This window comes from Zeugodacus cucurbitae, chromosome 5 (assembly GCF_028554725.1).
Source record: "Zeugodacus cucurbitae isolate PBARC_wt_2022May chromosome 5, idZeuCucr1.2, whole genome shotgun sequence".
NCBI lineage: Eukaryota > Metazoa > Arthropoda > Insecta > Diptera > Tephritidae > Zeugodacus > Zeugodacus cucurbitae.
In genome coordinates, this window is record NC_071670.1 from 47,325,261 (window position 1) to 47,346,869 (window position 21,609).

General features: G+C 35.4%; 5 protein-coding genes and 1 long non-coding RNA gene across 7 annotated transcripts in view; 1 reads left to right on the forward strand and 5 right to left on the reverse strand.

The window, feature by feature from the left end:
- Nucleotides 1–15,395, reverse strand: part of Tlk2_0 (serine/threonine-protein kinase tousled-like 2) — a 180,098-nt gene extending 164,703 nt beyond the window's left edge. The window contains exon 1 of the mRNA XM_054231069.1: nucleotides 15,172–15,395. Coding sequence (XP_054087044.1) covers nucleotides 15,172–15,243 — 72 coding nt within the window. The 5' untranslated portion in view covers nucleotides 15,244–15,395. The remainder of the gene's footprint in view (nucleotides 1–15,171) is intronic.
- Nucleotides 15,396–16,002: 607 nt separating this feature from the next.
- Nucleotides 16,003–21,443, forward strand: LOC128921978 (uncharacterized). The gene is made up of 2 exons (XR_008471264.1): nucleotides 16,003–16,231; nucleotides 20,777–21,443. It is a non-coding gene; the product is annotated as an uncharacterized LOC128921978 (long non-coding RNA).
- Nucleotides 16,259–16,840, reverse strand: LOC105215433 (uncharacterized). Its single transcript, XM_011189344.3, has one exon. It carries the CDS (start codon nucleotides 16,733–16,735, stop codon nucleotides 16,322–16,324), a length of 414 nt encoding a protein of 137 aa, XP_011187646.1. The 5' UTR covers nucleotides 16,736–16,840; the 3' UTR covers nucleotides 16,259–16,321.
- On the reverse strand, nucleotides 17,334–18,453 carry LOC128921976 (trypsin-3-like). Its single transcript, XM_054231082.1, has 3 exons — nucleotides 18,087–18,453; nucleotides 17,747–18,023; nucleotides 17,334–17,693 (listed from the first exon to the last, which is right to left on the reverse strand). Exons 1-3 carry the CDS (start codon nucleotides 18,374–18,376, stop codon nucleotides 17,343–17,345), a joined length of 918 nt encoding a protein of 305 aa, XP_054087057.1. The 5' UTR covers nucleotides 18,377–18,453; the 3' UTR covers nucleotides 17,334–17,342.
- On the reverse strand, nucleotides 18,639–20,000 carry LOC128921977 (trypsin I-P1-like). Its single transcript, XM_054231083.1, has 3 exons — nucleotides 19,403–20,000; nucleotides 19,063–19,339; nucleotides 18,639–19,009 (listed from the first exon to the last, which is right to left on the reverse strand). Exons 1-3 carry the CDS (start codon nucleotides 19,690–19,692, stop codon nucleotides 18,659–18,661), a joined length of 918 nt encoding a protein of 305 aa, XP_054087058.1. The 5' UTR covers nucleotides 19,693–20,000; the 3' UTR covers nucleotides 18,639–18,658.
- Nucleotides 20,143–21,205, reverse strand: LOC105215432 (anionic trypsin-2-like). Of its 2 annotated transcripts, none has more exons than XM_054231081.1 (3): nucleotides 20,916–21,205; nucleotides 20,571–20,844; nucleotides 20,143–20,513 (listed from the first exon to the last, which is right to left on the reverse strand). In XM_054231081.1, exons 1-3 carry the CDS (start codon nucleotides 21,203–21,205, stop codon nucleotides 20,163–20,165), a joined length of 915 nt encoding a protein of 304 aa, XP_054087056.1. In that variant the 3' UTR covers nucleotides 20,143–20,162. The 2 variants fall into 2 exon arrangements, with proteins under 2 accessions (XP_054087056.1, XP_028898220.2); XM_029042387.2 differs by having other exon boundaries at nucleotides 20,571–20,847.
- Nucleotides 21,444–21,609: the final 166 nt, after the last annotated feature.

The window sequence follows — 21,609 nt, forward strand, 5'->3', positions numbered from 1 at the left end:
CAGGACTTGGCCTATTTTATGTCGAGATCTTAAATTGATAGCGTACAAAATACAGCTTGTGCAAGAACTGTAGCCGGTACACCTTCCCAAGCGACAACGCTTCGCTCTATCGGCTAGTGAAAAGTTCTAAGAATATCCGACGTTTTCGGGCCAAATTCTGTTCAGCGATAAGGCCCATTTCTGGTTCAATGCGTGTGTAATCAAGCAAAATTGCCGCATTTAGAACGAAGAGCAACCTGAAGAGATTGAAGAACTGCCCTTTCATCCAGAATAACAACGGTTTGGTGTGGCTTGTGGACCGATGAAATCATCGGTACATATTCACATCAATCAATTGATTTATTGAGATAACGTCTCGGTGAGCAGATAATTTCCTGTTTTGGGCCAGACAATTAGCCACCAAGATCGTGTGATATTACACCGTTAGACTTTTTCCTGTGGTTGGCCAGTTACCAGTTCGAAATGCTCGAACGAGTCATCCAAAATCGGACTCAATGGACATCTGAGACGTAGCCGTCTGAGACGTAGCCGCGGCCAATATTTGAAAGAGATAAAAAAAAGTAGGGAACCTCGAAATGGATCACCCCTTACGAGAGAGAAGACGTTATATTGGAAGATCTGGGGCTATTAGGTCATTAAATTGTATTGTGATCAACTGGAGGCAAAGAGTTCCTCAGTATATAAGTGACAAGAAATCATTTACCACAATTTATTAGCAATTCTGGCTTTATCATTTCTTTAAAATGTTCCAAACAGCGAAATTAAACAGCTCACAACCGCATCGACTTCTTTAATAGCGAAGAAGCGAATAGGTCTGGAGGTGAATGAGGACAAGACGAAATATCTCCTGTCATCAAGCAAACAGTCGGCGCATTCGCGTCTTGGCTCCCACGTCACTGTTGACAGTCATAACTTCGAAGTTGTACGACGACGACATTGACATAGTTCAGCGAATAAAAAGACAGCGGCTACGCTGGCTAGGTCATGTTGTCCGAATGGACGAAAACACTCCAGCCCTGAAAGTGTTCGATGCAGTACCCGCCGGAGGAAGCCGAGGAAGGGGAAGGCCTCCACTCCGTTGGAGGGACCAGGTTGGAGAGCGACCTGGTTACACTTGGAATCTCCAACTGGCGCCGAACTGCGAAGGAAAGAGAGGAGTGGCGCTCATACAACCGCATCGCAAGTTTCCACTACTTTATGTTATATAGAGGAGCGGGGACATGGAATGTTATCGGACTCTGTCTTAAATTCCAAATCTGTGTTGACTATTAAAAGGCGGAATGTTTCCTCTAACTTGAAACAAAAATCAACGACTCAGTGGCGATTCAGAAAGGAAAGGAAGGAAAGTGTTTAGGAGAAGGATCCTGGAACTACAGAGAAACCCCGTTTATCACTAAACGTTTTGATTTCGAAGCAGATGAGGATACAACTCCATTTTTAATCAGATCAAGCAACGAAAGTTGATGCAACATTACGGAATATTTTGGATTCCAATAAATTTGTTAAATCAGTTTCTAATTTCTACGACCACCTGTGGTTCCTATTTAGCCTACAAGAGTAACCAGTATGCTGCAGCAACGCGCAAAATCTTTTCATATGACGGTGAATTTCATCAGCCAATAAAAATAATTATAATGTTCCTTCCACTCGAAAATACCAATGCGTTCCATGCATCTTTTAATGCCAAGCAATAATAAAAACTGTAGGCAACAAATAAATGAAAACAGAACATGGAAAATGATGTATGGTAGAAGGAGAAGAAGAAGAAAAAAAAAAAAAACAAATAAACTGGTTTGATTAGTTTTACCCATTTGCCATTCTGGGGACAAACGTCAACGCCAATCGATCGGCGAATGTTCGCTGAATGCTGATCGTGTTAAATATGCTTGCAGATTTTCGCAAACTGTACATAGCACACACAAAAGCATACCGGCCAAAACGCTGAGGCTAAAACTGAAGCACCGAAGAGAACAAGAGTAAAAGTAAAAAAGGAAAAAAAAAAGTAGCTCGTATAATGCATTTCAGGAAAAGTCAATGACTACCCAACGCCAACTGGCTGCCACCGCTGCTTTAGGCTTTAGGCAGTCCACGCTGGAGTTCAACTTTGCTAAACATTTGTCAGGAGCTTAATGTGTGTGCCCTAAGGCTAAGTGTGGCGGACAGTGTGCGCTATCCGACATTTTGCAGTTGTGCGAGTATCCAACATGTAATGTGCGTAAGAGACCATTACAATTCGGCGTCAGGCCATAAATAACAGTCGCATAGGATTTATTTTATCAAGGGCGTCTCTTTAGGGGGGTGGTCAGTTCATAAATAATATTTAGAAATTATTACTAGTTATTTAGCGCTTATATGTATGCCGTTATTTCTATTAGAATAATAAAAAAAATTTGGAAAAATCACAAAAAATAATAAATAAATGAGTATCTTAGAGCGATGGGCATTGCCCACTACCCGCATATATAATTTGCAATTATATATATATATAATATATGCACATGTGCAACGAAAATGTCTTGCAACATCACCAAATTAACTAACCAACAACAACAACCGTTCGAGATACGGTAATAATGTGTTTGTGTGAGCAATGCTTAGCCGTTGATCGTTAAAGCGATCGCAACATGGCTTATTACACAATTCAACACCAATAATTGTTGCAGACAGTAGTGGCCAACATACAGACACCACACATATATCACATATTGTTGTTTCTAGTTGCAAAACTCTTTCAGTTCGATGGCAACAACAACGAGTAATTGTCGATGAGTTACGTATGGACTAGTGTGTATGGAAGAGTTCAACTTTATGTGCAGAGGAGAAGAGGGGGTTGACCAATACTATACGAAAGTCAATGTATGAGATAATGTGTAAAAAATAAAGCCAGATTTTGTGATTTTTTCAAATCTCCAAGTAGGAGGCGTTACCGCAAAAGTTGAGATCATTAGCAAAATTTCGCAACAATTTTACACTATTCATTCAAAAATTGAGTTCCGGAGTTAAGGTACTTCAATAAGCTATTTAATATTACCGTTAAATTTGAAAAAAAAATATCGCCCCATGATCACGATTTTTCATTGAGTAATAGCTCATATAATTTTATAATATACAATATTAAAAATTGTTGTTTTTATACACACATAAAGGGTTTTTCAATAAGAGCGCTTAAAAAGCTTTATTCCTGTGAAAGTACATTCGATGCCATTATGTAAGGAAGTCGATTTCTTTTGCATGGCCACCACTTGCATAACGCTGAACCCAATTTCCAACGGGTTTCAAGCATAAATCGGCCGAAACTGCTGAAATTTCAGATACGATATTCGTACGAAGTGCATCAATCGTCGTCGGCTTGTTGTCATAAACCATAGACTTGACGTAGCCCCTCAGGAAATAGTCTAACGGCACGACCGCACGACCGAGGCGACTAATTGAGTGGGCCATTTCGTGAGATAACACGTTCACCAAACTGGGTTTTCAATAAATCGATTATGACATTCACTGTGTGGCTTGTGGCGCCGTCCTCTTGGAACCACATATTGTCCAAGTCCATATCATGCAATTCGGGCCAAAAATATTCGGTTATCATTGGAAGGTAGCGATTCCCATTCACAGTAACGAGCTGGTCTTGATCATCACGGAAGAAGTACGGCCCATAAGCCGCACCAAACCGTTATTTTTTCGAACTGCAATGGTGATTCATGGAGTGTGCATTGCTGCCTGACCAATTACGCATATTTTGCTTATTAAAGAAGCCATTCAGCCAGAAATGAGCCTGATCGCTACGTAGGACGTAGCGCTCTTACAGTTGAGGCCACTAACTCCGAATTTCCGTAGTAAATTTTAATAATGACGACTCATTGCTGGATCTTATGAAATGGAAAAACTTTACTGAAGAGAAATGCCAAAGGGCGGGAAAAAGAAACACTTTATCTGGCAGGCTCCAAATTTGACTGACTTGGTAGAGCTTCAAATGACAACAGTGGCTTTTAGCCAAGATCTGAGTTCGCTGATTTACTCTAGTTTCAAGTCTATAATATCCATAACATCGGATTACGCCATTAAATGTAAGCTCTTATTAGAATTGTAAGATGATTTAGTTATGTTGGCTCATCTTCATTTACATTAGATTGAGAGAGTTACAATACAGATATCACGAATTTACAGAAGTCGGCAGGGTTGTCTTACAATGTAAATATTGCTAATCGCTGTGATGACTTGTATTTTTATATATTATAATGTAGAATATATTAAGCCCCATTTGTTGTGCAATTAATTTAAGAAGTTCTCAACGCCAGTACTATAGGAAACACAAGGATCACTCGATGAAAAAAACTATTTTCCAGACTTTTGCTAACATTGGAATGCACCTTTTATGTGGCTATTATACATAGGATATACCTATAAGGTAAGCCTAAACGATTAAATGCCATGTAAATAAATACAATTGGCTTGTAGTAAGTATATTCATTTCTATATATGTACTACAGCTATTGATATGTATGCTTTAAATGAGATCTACACCAAAGTTTTTCATGGCAGCGTGCGATGTTGGCAAAGAGTAGCCAATACGTGCGGCAGTCAAGAGCCCTGGATCGATCGTTTCGCCACTGCATAATCAAAGCACATATTTATGTACATGCTTAACTGTGTATATGGTTACATATTTATAGGTACATATGTATATATTTATTTACATCATTGTAGACACATAGACTTTGTCTGTGCGTTGGAAAGGTAGCCATTGCCCCTCCAACAATAAGCACTTGAGATATATTTTGCTATTTCGTTTTATCATTTTGCTGCATTTTCTGGTTTTTAGTTCGTTGAACTGTGTTGAGAATTTGAACTCAATAAATGCAATTAAAGCAACAATAGCAAAAAGTGATATTACTTGCATAGTATCGCCATTACAATGCCACTACAATTTAGTTTTATTGTACGACGAACGGTGTTCGTGTGATCTCGATCTCGTCATGGTTACGGGATCACTGCGAAACACTTGTTTTTATTATTAGCTGTGATTTGCGTGTAGGTGGTGATTAGATTGTTCTTTAGTAAATAATTATTTATTGAATTTGTAAGTAGATCTTTTAGCAGTTTTTTTTTTAACTCGCTTGACCACCTAAATCAACATTTTACACTGAAAATTTGAAAAGATAAAACGTTTGTCGCCGTTAATACTCAATTAATCGAAAAATCGAACCTCAATTGTGATAATCGAAAAATCCATTCCTGGTCCATGGAACGTCATCGTTTGATCAAAAAGTCTTCAGTTTTTGCATCAAACATTCCTTGCCCCTCAAATATAATAAAAAAATAACATTATCTGGAAATACATATATCCGGGTTTGATTCCCTTGACACTGTATTAAGTAGTTATTTGAAAAGCAAAGTATACATGAGCTTAGAAAAATCAGAGGCAAATATACGAGCAAACAAGCGCTTGAGCTATTCTTTAATACCTTTAGTGAGTTTTTAAATACATAAAGTCCAGACGCTCAACCCAATTTTCGAAGATTTTCAAGCATAAATCGGCCGATACTGCTGCAATTTCAGATACGATATTCGTATGAAGTTCATCAATCGTCGCTGGCTTGTTGTCATAAACCATAGACTTGACGTAGCCCCTCAATAGTCTAACGGCGTCAAATCGCACGACCGAGGCGGCCAATTGACTGGGCCATTTCGTGAGATAACACGTTCACTAAACTTGTTATAAATCGATTGTGACATTCGCTGTGAGGCTTGTCCTATTGGAACCACATATTGTTCAAGTCCATATTATCCAATTCGGGCCAAACATATTCGGTAGCGGTATTCACAGTAACGTGCCGGTCGTCATCATCACGGTAGAAGGGCCCAGGGACGCCGCCAGCCCATAAACCGCACCAAACAGTAATTTTTTCGGAATATAATGGTGACTCATGGGGTACGTATGGATTGCTGCCTGGCCAATAATGCATATTTTGCCTCTTGACGAGACTTTTCCCCTATTGAAAAACCTTTTATATAAAAGCGTATTGCCAGTTTAGAGCCCTTAAAAATTCTCTAATTTTGAGATTAATCTTCTTAGATTTGAGTTTTTAACAAAACTTTTAAACTGAGGTATTGATACAAAATGTCGGAACGGACAGACGACTCTATTATATTTTTAAATTTATATCTCCTTTTTTTCGCAAAAATGGCGTAATGCTTTCACTATTCTATCGATTCCCCCTTATTCTGGTCTAGACGCATGCATTTTAGGAATTTTTTAAACTAAGACAAAAAAATATTAAAAACATTTTTACTATCCATTTTTTGATATTGACATTTTAATAATGTAAAAAAAAATTGCAAGAAAAAAAAACAAAATTCGTCGAGATACGGGTCGGTAGAATGGAGGCTTCAAAAAAACGGTGCGTCCTGGTTGACGTGATTTCAACCCTTGTAGAGATCTAAACAAGAAGATCCTTCATTAGTAAGATGTCATTATCGGGTTGACCATTTTCAAAACAAAAATAACAAAATGGCGCCGACTTCAAAAAAAAAATTTTTACTCGATTTTTTCGACCTTTTCGAATTTTTTAAAAATACTTCAAACCATTTTTTTTGGGAATCCAAGGCAGACACGATAGAGCATTGTATAAAGAAGATATATACCAAATTTCAAAGGAATCGGTTCAGTAGAACTTGAGATATCATGTCAACCACCTCAAAAAAAGTAGTTTCGAGAAAAACGCGTTTAAAGTTTAGGAGACCGCTCGGGCGGCTCGGACGCCACGTCACAAAATCGTCTGTATCTCCGAAAATAAGTCGAATTTTGAAAAATCCTTCCAAGGTCATATTTTTTAAAGTCTAAACTTTCAAAATATGCAAAAAAAAATAGTTTTTTTCAAAATACTAGACCAGAATATCCCCTTAAGTAATATTTCTGGACCCTTGAGTGTAATTTAAGTAAAAAAATAAATGTTTCCAAAATGCTAGTCACGTCATTAGAGGTTAGGCCACCAGTTGCCTTGCCTTGTCTCTTTGTTTAGACCGTCATAAGTGATATTTTTCGTGAAGAGAAGAATATTGCTCAGTACCCAAATCGTTTCCTTATTACATATTATATATTATTTACACCTCAAATTTCGGTGTTTTTGACTAACCAATCTAGAATCATCAACATTGTTTCACTATCGTGTTACATTACTTCGGTGTTTAGCACTAAACCATTAGAATCATGTACCTGCAAGTTCTTCAACAACTAAAGCGATAATTCATCGCCTGTTGATAGGTGAAAATATCGATATAGGCACCAATAAAACATTGAACCAACTCGTAAAATTTATCGCAGCTAAGCTAAAGTTGAACAAGTTGAAAGGAATCAGATCAAATGTAAATAGGCAACACAACAGAAGCCTCGTGCCAGTATCTATGAGTATGTAGGCCTGCACTCATGTAAATATGAATGAAGTGGAGTGTGCGTCAACATTTGTATGCGTTCGCAACAACTACTCAGGCATATAAACGAAGCAACGTGTGCATTGAAATGGAATGAAATTCACAATATATACCTACATAAATACATATATATATATATATGAGCATATATATTTATGTAGGTATATATGTATGCATATATGTATGTATGTATATATGTTTATGTGCAATATTCAATCTGTTGCAGGTTGCAGGTGCCGACGAAGCACCAACAAAACGTACAACAATAACAACGAGTACCACCATTCGATGTTGTTGGTAGTGTCGGTGGTGGTGCTGATGCTGTGGTGCAGCCGATGAGTGAAACGCGAAAGGCAGAGCATACGAAATATGCAGATGAATATGAATTGCATGTAAGTAGAAATGAAACAGTACCATCGATAGCGTCAAAATAGTCACGAAACACAACCAACAACCAACAGCTAACAGCCATCAACAAGCAAAAACAACAACTACTTATAACTAACAATAACAACAAGTGGAGCTTGCAAGCGCAACGTAACAATATAGATACATATATACAGTTAATGCAATGACCAAAAGCTTCCGCCAACGACGTGACAACAACAAAGCACACGCCAATGATTGCACTTGAGCCTGAGCAATAATCGAAGTAATGCAACACAGCCCAAACAACGACGACGACGACGCAGCGGGCAGTGCAATCTCTGCCCCAACTGCCACCATAATAATAGGCGAGGTAGATAGGTAGCCTGTCAGTGGGCAATATGGTGAATGCAATTGTTGTTTTGTTTTGTGCAGCTGTCGTGTCGGATTTGTTGTGTGTGTGCAACATTCGACTCGCTCACACTCATACTTGCTGCAAATGCCAAAAATTCTAAATTTCAAATACATACTCGGTCCACTCTAAGGTGCGTACATCCTATAAAAGTGCATATGCTTGTTTGCTCCCTACAGCTACATACATACATACATACATATGTAACTAGATATGCATGTGTTTGTGCTCGCTTGCATGACAACAACTTCAATACCTCCCAACTGTACCGAAATGCGCTGCAACGCTATTCAACGCCAGGGACCTAAAAGCCTAGCTCCGAACGGGCTAACAAGCACCCTGACCACCTATTTTGTGGCAGCTCCGATGCTGTGTTGAGTTTATGTGTATCTAAGTTAAAATGTGCAGAAATCTAAGCTCATTGCAAAAACAACTAAAACAACATACAATACACATACACATACATATAAATTATGTATACATTGAGCTTGGAGAGGGGAGAGTGCAAATTTTATTACATCTGCAAATTATAGCAAAGGTTCTAGAGATTAGAAAAATATTTTGCCGAGTATACTAAAAATGATATTGCATAAAGGGATTACAAAAATGATCTCGGTAGCATATAAGGTGTTGATAAAATATATGTAATACCAGGCAGACTGAAAAGTTCATATCGTGTTTATATGGCACCGAAAACAATGAACCAAGTGGATGTTTAAAATATTGTGGATAACTATAGAATAATATAGATCGATATAGGTAACACTCTACATATGCCAATGTAAAGGTTTTGCCATTATTGTTCAGGAAAAATTTTGCATGAGAAAGGTGTGTGTAGTGCGAGTGCACAAACGACCCATTCACCGTGTCGCAAATCTATAAAAATTAAGACAAAGTTGCATCTAAAGTATTTTCAGTTGCTTTTTGCTATCCTCAGACCACAGTAGAATGAGGTCGCCGATAAGGACATATCATCGTACTACAATAAGTGTCATCAGATCCTTGATGGCATTTTGATACTCTCGCAACAAGTTGCTAAGAGAGTTTAATAGTTTTCTTCATATAACGGTTACAAACGTAAGTCCTAAAACTGAACGAGTTAGATATATGGTATATATAGGGTATAGTAGAGTTGAAATCCATATGTATCTGTATGTATGTATGTCCGTCCGCTTGTTCGTCCGTACAAGCGATAATTTGAGTAAAAATTGCGATATCTTGACGAAATTTGGTAAACGTGTTTCTTGGCACCATACGAAATACGAACTCGTTTCACAAATGGGCGAAATCGGACCATTGCCAAAATGACAAAAATAGATAAACTGACACAACTAAACCTTAAATAAAGTTAGGAAAGCACAGATGGTACATATATAGGATCATACGAGGGCTGCTATATATATTTCTGAACTAGGCAACACTAAGTGTTGCCAGGTGCAATCTGACATTTCCATTGGAAAGTTTGACATTTTTTAGCATAACATCACTCAGAACGTTTTGTCATTTAATCGTGTATTGTTTTATTTACAGGGAATTAAAAAATTCATCTCGGCCTAAAAATGGAATTAACTCGTGAACATTTTCGTGCAACTTTCATTTTTCACAACTTTCGACGTGGATTATCGCGACAAGAGTGCATCGATGAACTAAAATCTTTGTATGAAACACCATCCTATAGCACTGTGAAAAACTGGTACAATGAATTCAATCGTGGTCGACGCTCGCTCAAAGACGAATTCCGTGAAGGTCGTCCAAAAACAGCCGTGAACTGATAATGCAAGACCGTCATGTAACATACCTTCAGATAGAGGCAGGCCTATGCATTTCTCCCACCAGCATACATTCGATATTGCATGAACACCTGGGCGTAAAAAAGGTTTGTTCCCGTTGGATCCCGCACAATTTGACAATCGCTCAAAAAAAGGCTCAAAAAAGTGCTTCGAAAATTGGTTTGAGCGCATGCAAAAGTGTATAAATCTTGATGGAGAATAGAGAATATTTTGAAAAACAATAAAACCATTTTCGTTGATAAATATTCCTATTTTCATTATTAGGCCAGAAATATATATAACAGCCCTCGTACTAGGGCGGAGCATATTTGGATGTATTTTGTTTTGGTAAAGTGAGCGTGGTCCCGCCCCCAAATAGATTTTTGGTATATATCTCGTGACCCATCAAAGCTATATCAACAAGACTTTCTGGAGTCAATAACTTTAGACACATGTAGTTATGTAGAAGGAAAAGGGAAGAAATCGAATTTTAACCACGCCTAACTCCCACACAAAGCTTATGTTGGAAATTACTTTCATTCAGTAAGGAAAAACACCAGAAACTTTAAATTTCAAGTTGAAGATGGTACAAACTAGAATACAAAATTTGAAATGAACGTGACGCCGCCATGGGTCAAAAAAGAGATAATCAGAAACTACTCGACCAATTTTATTTCGAAATTCGGTTTATAATACTGTTTAGGCATTCAAATGCTATAGTTTGAAAATGGGCGAAATGGGTTAACCACCCCGCCTACTTTCCTTATAATACAATTTTGTAGTCCATCTGATTCGTCCACTTTACAATATATAAATAAAGCACCAGTGAAGATATCGAAACAAAACTTTGCACGGAAACTGCAATTCGTATGTATATGGCATAGCCAGTATAAAAATCACCGATATCAAACATGATGACTGCACAGAGATTCGTATTTTTTACAAAAAATAAACTTAAATCTCTTAGATATTATAAAGAAAGTGGAAGGAGATGTGTTCAGACTTATAATGTGCGTCTATGCTAAAAAAATGTATATTGGTTAATATGAGATATCTTAAAAATATATGTATCAAAATGCAGTGAACATAGCTTGAAGGCAAAAATAGTTGAAATCGGTCCAGGAATTACCCCAGCCCCCATATATTATATATGATTTTTATACCCTGAACAGGGTATATTAAGTTTGTCACGAAGTTTGTAACACCCAGAAGGAAGCGTCGGAGACCCTATAAAGTATATATATAAATGATCAGTATGTTGAACTGAGTCGATTTAGCCATGTCCGTCTGTCTGTCTCTCCGTCCGTATGTCTGTCTGTATATATACGAACTAGTCCTTCAGTTTTTAAGATATCGTTTTGAAATTTTGCAGATGTTATTTTCTCTTCAAGAAGCTGCTCATTTGTCGGAACTGCCGATATCGGACCACTATATGATATAGCTGCCATACAAACTGAACGATTGGAATCAAGGGCTTGTATGGAAAACTTCCGTATTTTACTACATATCTTCACGAAATTTGGTGTGAGTTATTGTTAATAGAAATAATTTAATCTCCGAAAAAATTGTTCAGATCGGTTCACTATAGCATATAGCTGCCATACAAACCGAACGATCGAAATCAATGGCTTGTGTGGAAAATTTTCACATTTGACGTGGTATCTTCACGAAATTTGACATGGATTACTGCTTAAGGTAATAATATAAACGCCGAAGAAATTATTCAGATCGGTTAACTATATAACCTTAATGTTTCTAGCAAACAACCTGGCTAAAAAGGATTAGTAAAGTGTTTTCTTATTTTTTACTTACTTCTTCTTACGTCTTTAGATTTGCTTAAACACATAGTTACTAAAAGAAATGCACCTGTGAAGGGTATATTAGCTTCGGTACAGCCCAAGTTAACGTTTTTTCTTGTTTTTTTTTAGTGGCATAAAGCCGAATATATGTAAATATGTAAAATTGTCTGTTATCTTGATAAAATTAAATAAAAAACTTGCGACCGTATATATTGTTCGGTTACACCCAAACGTAGCCCTTCCTTACTTGTTCTTGAGTAATTTAAGAAACAAACATGAAAAATTTTGACCTTTGGTCGTACTGCTATGACAATGCGCCAACTATTGAAGTATTACACGCGAACTGTTGCAAAACCACTAAAAGATATTAGTCAAATCTGTAGATCTGTGTAATCTGTCAGTCCGACAATTCCAACTACAGAGTAAAGAGTCGACATGAGATATACGAATCTTTAACCGGCTTACAAATTGACTAAGTAATAGAAAATAGATGGACCCTCCGCTTCGTTTTCACTTTTCAGCTTCAGATTAGCTCGAAAGAATTATGCATTCAGCCCTTTGATATAAACAAGAAAACGTATCTCACCCGAAAATCGATGTACCCCGGTTACCAAAGCATAATTCGTTTGAAATGTTACTAGGAAGGCCTTTTCGATCAATTGTAACGGCTAAAAATTACATTTTGTAAAAAATATCAACGATTGCAATGAGTAAGTATTTTTCTTAATATGACTAAACATTGCCTTTTTATAAACAAAAAAAAAACAATGCAATTAAAAATATTTGGTTAAATTTGGTAATCATTATCAAGTAACATTTAATGCTCAGAATTACCATGAAAATGCTAAATACATATAAATATGTATATTTGTATTTGAAAAGGGTTTCACACGAAAAAAATCATATTAATACATACAATATATGTAAATATTGTATATGCATAGGTACATAAATTCACACAAGAATCGAGAATATAGTGTGTACATGCGGAAGCAAGAATTTTATTAAACCGTATCATCTCCCACGAAGGCTGTAGGTATGGCAAAACAACCGGGTAACACCATGGCGTATACGCAACCACAAATAAGCGTTGAAAACAAGGGGGCGTCCACGAGCATAGCATACACGTACACAATATGGCGTCCAACCCCAATAAGAAAGAGGAGCCAGTGTACCCAATCGTAGCGCTAATATAGGAACCATTAATGGGCCGTTTGTGTTGCAAGTACGCATATTTGTTTGCTGGTACATATGTAAGTATGTATGTACATATATAAGTAAGTACACTTGTAAGATTATATACAAATATTTGCGTCTCTTCTTGCTTGTAGCACTTACAGAGATGCATGCATGTTGTCGAACGCATTATGTCATCATATACCCGACTGCCGATTTTTTTACAAAATTTATTAATTCTACTGTTATTTAAACTCAAAAAAACCAATTTGGATTTTCAATCTCAAACATATCACAGGTTCTAATTGGATTTTCGACTTTCGTTAAACAAAATCCATATTCGAATCAGCAGTGGTACTAGGTGTATTTATTCAAGACAACTTTCAAAATTTAGTTTTTATTTATTTAAAGTACAAGATTATAGAAATAGTAAAAAAGAGTGCCCTAATAGTATCACCAAAACGCTTGATGTCAAAGAGATATCATAGCGAATTTTAGCGTTCAGTTAAAATTGCATATATAATACATATTTCAATGATACAAAGCTCACTTAACATGTTTTGTAAAATATATTAAGAAATCTTGACTTTTCACATATAATCAATAAGTATGGCTCATTATTCTCAATTTTTCAAATTGTTTTAACTGCATATTAAAGCATTTTAAACGCTATATTTCAAATATCAAATAGTGTGTTGCGCTTAGCGATGCATTAATCCCATAACATATCTAAACAATTAAGATTAACTAACCTACATAATTTAATAAAATTATATATATATTTATTGCAAATTATTAATATTGATTTACTGCTATTTGTATTCATACACTACAACAAATTTTTATTTAAAAACGTAAAATCATTACTTTCAACATATTAATGTATTTATATTCAAATAAATAAATATGTATGTTTGTATATTTACATAAATATTTGTTTATATTCCTATATTTACATAAATATTTGTTTACTTTTCTTGGCACTAACCTTATAACGACTCATTTTTCGTTGTTTTATTAGTGGCATAATTTTTGTTGTTATCTACTCTACACTAGCGTTTACTACTGGATATGTCACCTGATCTAATGATATATTCCTTTGTATAAGTAAATACACTCGCAACGTCGTCGTTCAATGACACGATGAACAGCACTGTTACACTTATGTTGGAATTTTTTTGGATTTTCTTTGGAGTTACATTTTCTACAAATCAACAGCAAAAAATATATCAACATGCGCAAATTTTCGTTTTGCTTACTGTAATATTTATATAATTTTCTGTTTTTTTCACTTTACTATCGCAGAACATAATAAATGTAGCATTTACAATAACAAAAATACACAACAAACGCCAAATTAAGTCGGCCAAAGGCAATGTGTTGGCCAAGTCTCAATACGGAAAATCTCATATAACCGGCGAATAGCAAACAAACCGCAGAGACAGCACGTTGCTGAAAGAGTTGCTGTTGCAACGAAACTGAAAATCTCAGCAACAAAACACTTCGGCTATCAGTTGGTAATGCCATCCACAGCACTTGGCAATGCTAGAAATGGAAATACATGTGGCGGTGGCAAAGGAAACATTGAAGGTAGCACCTACCTAAACAGTCGTGAATATCGAAACTACAAGAGAGGGCAGTGCATGCCAGGAAATTGAAGTGTGGTTAACTAAAGGAAAAGCATTTCGACATTATTAACCCTAGTATTAACAACGATAGCCAGCACTTAGGACATAATACAGACTGGAGCTGGTAAAGTTGGTAATCTTGACCGTGAAGAAAAACAGGCAAAAGATTAGAAAGAGGAAAATAACTACGTGCATAGCTTACAGTATTTGTTGTAAATTACTTGTTCTATTAATAATAAGAATAACAATAATAATAATACGAATTGCGAATACGCATTATTATATAGACATATCAAGTTTACCGATCCAAAGAGAACACCTTTTCCAATTAGAAACGATTAGGTGTAATGAAATGTTGACAATTAACTACTTTATGAAGTTTCCAAGCGTGTCAACCAATTGGAACACTAGCACACACAGCACAATACACGTGATAACATTTGAGCAAAATTATAAACTTGCAACTTAAATAGAATACATTTATATACATAGTTAAAAGAAGAATATCTTTTAAACATTGACATATGTATGTACGCTTATACACATATGTATGTTATGTTTAACTTGTACTAATTGTTTAAACAAATATTTACCCTGACTCCAAGGAATCTCGCCTCCAGCAGCTCCTGCTTTCGTGGGTCTAACGAAGTTTGGAAATGATCCATTGCCCTGTTATTTTACACAAAATGTATCAATAATAATGATAGCACAAATTATTATTCTTTAACTTTCAAGAGAAGCGTAATTTATTGTGTTTAAAAATATTTGTTACACCAAACAGCATTCACCGACATTTATCCGCGAAAACTGAGCGATCTGCTTTACCGACGCGAATTTAGCGCGATCAAAACAAACGCAATAATCATGAATGTAGGAAAAGTGGCAACGCTTTTTCAGGTCAAAAGCAATGGGAGAAACACACATAACAATCACAAAGCGGTCTTCATTACGTTTCGTAACTAACAACGTTACGTTGGCACATTTTATTTTACTGATAGTAGACGATTACCTCCCCCTCGCAACCGCACCTATATAACAACCAACTGCAACTTTACGCGCTTCAACATTATTCATACACACTTTCTAATAGCAAAATTCAGTACTCTCGTAACTTAACTTTCAGTATATTCCCTGCTAGGGATTCACTACTTATTTCACTGCAAAATTAAACTCTAAATTCATGAATTATTTGTCGTACAACGCGCACAAAAGTTTAACGCGAAAAAATTAGCAGAAACATATTTGTGAGAGTAAAATGCACACAACGTATACACATGCGAACCAACAATTTCATGTGAGTGCCGAAACAGCTGCGTTGATTGAATGCTGCCACCTTATATATATTTATAGTATTATTGCCATTTTAACTTTTGAATAAAAATCCCTACTAGATACAAAAAATATGACAGTAGTATAGAGTTTACTGTGAAGTTGGAAGCCATTCAACAAATGTGTGGCGTCTACCATTATTTTTGAAAGTAGCATTTATTTGTAGTTACAGAATTATACATATTTTAAGTATTTTGTTGGAAAAAGTAACGAACTCCGCTTACATTTTTAACAAATTTTCATTACAACGTCAAAATGATTCAGCCATAGGAGTTTTTGCAGTCTAACATCGAATAATAAAAGGAGCCGGTGCGTATATTGCAGGTATTTTCGAAACCAATTGGATACTGGTTGTTTTTGTCTTGTTGTTGTTGTTATTTTTGTAACAGTTGAAAAAGATTTCAATTTGTATTATCACAAGTGTACGTTTTTTGAACGTAAATTGAAATATTTCGCTATTTCCGGTGCTGATTTGTCACTGATACCTCTAGCTACTTTAGTTATAGCCCTATTGACAAGTTCCTTTTGATGTAAGTCATCTGCCGCGCTAATTATTTGGAATAATGTCTCATTATCGACATCCAAAAATTGTTGTTTCCATTTTTCCATGTTGATATTGTCCAAATTATAAGACTCGTCCTCACATTTTTCGGCCCATATGATAATACGACGCAAAATGTTTGATGTTATTTTATTCAATGATATACAACCATCTTGATCCGTTACTTTTTTCGCTTCTTGGACTACGTGTGATTTCTCAAATAATATTTCACGAGTACCGAGCACTTCACCATCCTTGGTGCGAATTTTCAAATCATTTAGTGCCATTAAATGAAGTAGGAAATATACTTTGTGTGTAAGTTTGTACTTATGTACATTAAGTAGTACTTACAAACGCTATCGTTACGTTTTCATCGGCGAACTAAGTTCAACTATTACTTTGTTCTAAAATAACAAGTATAAGAGCGTTATGGTCGTGGGAGCAAGTATATAAATACATACATATGTACATATGCATTCATCATATAAATATTTATACATAAATATAAAATGAGCAATTGCGGTTTTTAATTGTTTAATTGTGATCTTAGCTGCTACAAATGTGATGTGTACTTATATGTATGTATGTATGTATGTGTATTGTTTCTCATACAAACTAATATTTAAAGATATGTACATTAGTAGCACTTATATCAGCCTTTGCCAATGGCTATTTTGCTAATGTGGTCTGACACCAGATCGGTAAATCACTAATCCGCCCTCATTAATTCAACCACTCTCTTAACACGCTCACATACTTCAAATTATTGAGAACACTTTACTCATATCTCAATCACCTAAACAACCATTCCTAATAAGCATTGTAGCATTATTTCATTGAACTTTTGCAATAAGAACAACCGTTAGTTTTCATTTCATTTGCATATTTTTCAAATCATAAACCTTTGGCTATGAAAATTTGCAACGCAATTAGCAATATTAAATTTTCGGGTTTTAATTTTTTGAATCCATTCTTGCGAATCCAATCAATATATGAAGTCACATTAGTATAATATCCAGGGTGACCGGGTTCACCACAGCCATAACCAAATGATACAATACCCGTTACCTTTTCATCACATATCAGCGGCCCACCAGAATCACCACTGCACGAATCTCTCTCATAATCATCCTCATCACCAGCACACATCATGCCAAAAGCAAAGTTCCAAGTTCTAATATTACAATATTCGGCTGAGAAAATATTCACATCAACATGTAATATTAAATCTGGAGATGGCCCATTCTAGAACAAATAACAGTATAAATTGCCCTTGGTTTAAAATAAGCTTTACTCACAACAAAAAGTCGACCCCATCCAACCACGGTGCATATTATTTGGGGAGATACTATTTTGGTTTGCAAAGCAATCCTCTGTGTTGAAACACCATCTTCATATATATTTTTTGTCAAGAATATTAAGGCAATATCATTGTGAAAATTGGCTGGATTGTAGAATTCGTGTCTCTTGATTTTATCAACTTTAAGCACTTGTGTTGTTTCAGTGATCAATAAACGCCTCGGTGTTCCAGCAACGACCGATATATCTGACGGGTTCAATGGTATTGCGTTCGTGCTGAAGTTATAGAAATGCTTATTTTTTCATTGAGATTTTATAAAAGTATCATCAAACTATTACCCAACAACAAGACAATGCGCTGCGGTAAGAATAATTTTTGGTGCGATTATGGAGCCCCCACAGAAATGATCATCACCAAAAAAATATTGATAATATTTTCCGCGTATGGAGACAACATATTTGCTTAAACTATCTTTCTTAGGGCGATAACCACCGGTTATTAAAAAATTATAATTTACTGATTTATCTCCAATTGGTAATTTGCTATTGTTTTTTGCGCAAAGATTTGTTTCCAAACGTAATAAGCTTATAAAAATGATTGACACTAAAATTTTTTGACAAAAACCCATTTCGAATTTCTTGTAACCAATTTGATATTATACTCAATATCGTAAATGTTTATGTATGTACATATGTTTACGAAGTAGAAATGGTGAAAAAGTTCAAGGTTTGGTCAAAGTAGAAGATAACATCAAGTTAGAGAGTGTTAAGTTTGAGGGAGTAAGTATAAATATTAAATTAAATGAAAAAGAATTGAGATCATACTCGGTACAAATGTATTAATTAAACCACTAACTGATGCAATAATATCAAACGTTAGTTCACAATCCGTCATTTGGATAATTCTTTATTCATACACCTTTGACTATGCAAATTTGCAACATAATTAGCAAAATTAGGTTTTCGGGTTTTAATTGACTGAATCCATTCTTGCGAATCCAATCAATATATGAAGTCACATTAGTATAATATCCAGGGTAACCGGGTTCACCACAGCCATAACCAAATGATACAATACCCGTTACCTTTTCATCACATATCAGCGGCCCACCAGAATCACCACTGCACGCATCTCTCTCATAATCATTCTCATCACCAGCACACATCATGCCAAAAGCAAAGTTATCAGTTTTAGAATTACAATAGTCGCTTGGCAAAATATAGACATCAACATGTAATATTAAATCTGGAGATGGCCCATTCTAGAACAAATAACAGTATAAATTGCGCTTTGTTTAAAATAACCTTTACTCACAACAAAAAGTCGACCCCATCCAACCACGGTGCATATTATTTGGGGAGATACTATTTTGGTTTGCAAACCAATTCTCTGTGTTGAAACACCATCTTCATATATATTTTTTGTCAAGAATATTAAGGCAATATCATTGTGGAAATCGGCTGGATTGTAGAATTCGTGTCTCTTGATTTTATCAACTTTAAGCACTTGTGTTGTTTCAGTGATCAATAAACGCCTCGGTGTTCCAGCAACGACCGATATATCTGACGGGTTCAATGGTATTGCGTTCGTGCTGAAGTTATAGAAATGCTTATTTTTTCATTGAGATTTTATAAAAGTATCATCAAACTATTACCCAACAACAAGACAATGCGCAGCGGTAAGAATAATTTTTGGTGCGATTATGGAGCCCCCACAGAAATGATCATCACCAAAAAAATATTGATAATATTTTCCGCGTATGGAGACAACATATTTGCTTAAACTATCTTTCTTAGGGCGATAACCACCGGTTATTAAAAAATTATAATTTACTGATTTATCTCCAATTGCTAATTTGCTATTGTTTTTTGCGCAAAGATTTGTTTCCAAACGTAATAAGCTTATAAAAATGATTGACACTAAAATTTTTTGACAAAAACCCATTTCGAATTTCTTGTAACCAATTTGATATTATACTCAATATCGTAAATGTTTATGTATGTACATATGTTTACGAAGTAGAAATGGTGAAAAAGTTCAAGGTTTGGTGAAAGTAGAAGATAACATCAAGTTAGAGAGTGTTAAGTTTGTGGGAGTAAGTATAAATATTAAATTAAATGAAAATGAATTGATATCATACTCGGTACAAATGTATGTATTACTTGTATCATAGCTTTAGAAATTACTCTACATATGAAACCTCAATTTTCGTTATTGTAAATAGACTTTCTACGGCACCTAGTCTGACAACGAATCGGTTAATCATTAATTCGTCCACATTAATTAATCCACTTTTTTAATATGCTCACTTACTTCAAATTATTGTCCATTCCTAATAAGAATTGCTATTTTGATTAACTGATGCAATAATATCAACCGTTAGTTCACAATCCGTCATTTGGATAATTCTTTATTCATACACCTTTGACTATGCAAATTTGCAACACAATTAGCAAAATTAAGTTTTCGGGTTTTAATTGACTGAATCCATTCTTGCGAATCCAATCAATATATGAAGTCACATTAGTATAATATCCAGGGTAACCGGGTTCACCACAGCCATAACCAAATGATACAATACCCGTTACCTTTTCATCACATATCAGCGGCCCACCAGAATCACCACTGCACGCATCTCTCTCATAATCATTCTCATCGCCAGCACACATCATGCCAAAAGCAAAGTTATCAGTTTTAGAATTACAATAGTCGCTTGGCAAAATATAGACATCAACATGTAATATTAAATCTGGCATTGGTCCTCTCTACGATAACTAATGAAATATATAAGTTCCTATTTGAATATAATATTCTTTACTCACGAAAAAAACTCGACCCCATCCAACCACTGTGCATTGTGTATGTGGAGGTAATATGTTGGTTTGCAGACCTATCCTCTGTGTTGAAACACCATCTATGTGTATATTTTTTACCAACCGTAATAAACCAATGTCATTTCGAAAAGATTTAGGCTTGTAATAGTCGTGTCTAATGATTTTTTCTACTTTTAATACTTGTGTTGTTTCAGTGGCTACTAAACGCCTCGGTGTTCCAGCAACGACCGATAAATCTGACGGCTTCAATCGCAATCGGCTTCTGCTGAAGTTATAGAAATGCTTAATTATTCATTGAGATTTTTTTTTTTTAAGAATCATCATCAGAGTTACCCCCTACAAACACAATGGGCTGCGGTAAGAATAATTTTGGGTGAGATTATGGAGCCGCCACAGTTGTGATCATCACCAAAATATCGTTTATATTTGCTTCCGCGTATGGAGACAACATATTTGCTTAAATTATCTTTCTTAGGACGATAACCACCGGTTATTAAATAACTATAATTTCCTGAATAATCTCCAATTGGTAATTTGCTAATGTTTTTTGCGCAAAGATTTGTTTCCAAACATAATAAGTTTATACAAATTATTGACACTAAAATTTTTTGACAAAAACACATTTCGAATATCTTGTAACCAATTTGTTACTATACTCAACATCACAAATAATGGTTATCTATAGGAATTAGAAAAGGTGAAAAAGTTCGAAGTTCGTTTGAAGTTGAACACAACATCAAGTATGAGAATGTTAAGTTTGTTGGAGCAATTATGTATACATAAATGTTAAATGATTAATTGAAGTTTTAGTTTAATTGTGATACGCCCTGTTACCTATTTATAAGTATATTACTCGCATCATAGCTTTAGAAATTACTATATGTATGGAGTCTAGTCTAACACCGAATGGGTTAATCACTTATTCGCGGTTAATCATTAATTCAACCACTCTCTTAACACGCTCACCTACCTCAAATCATTGTCAGTTGCTTACACCTATCTTAATCATGTTATCAACTATTTCTAC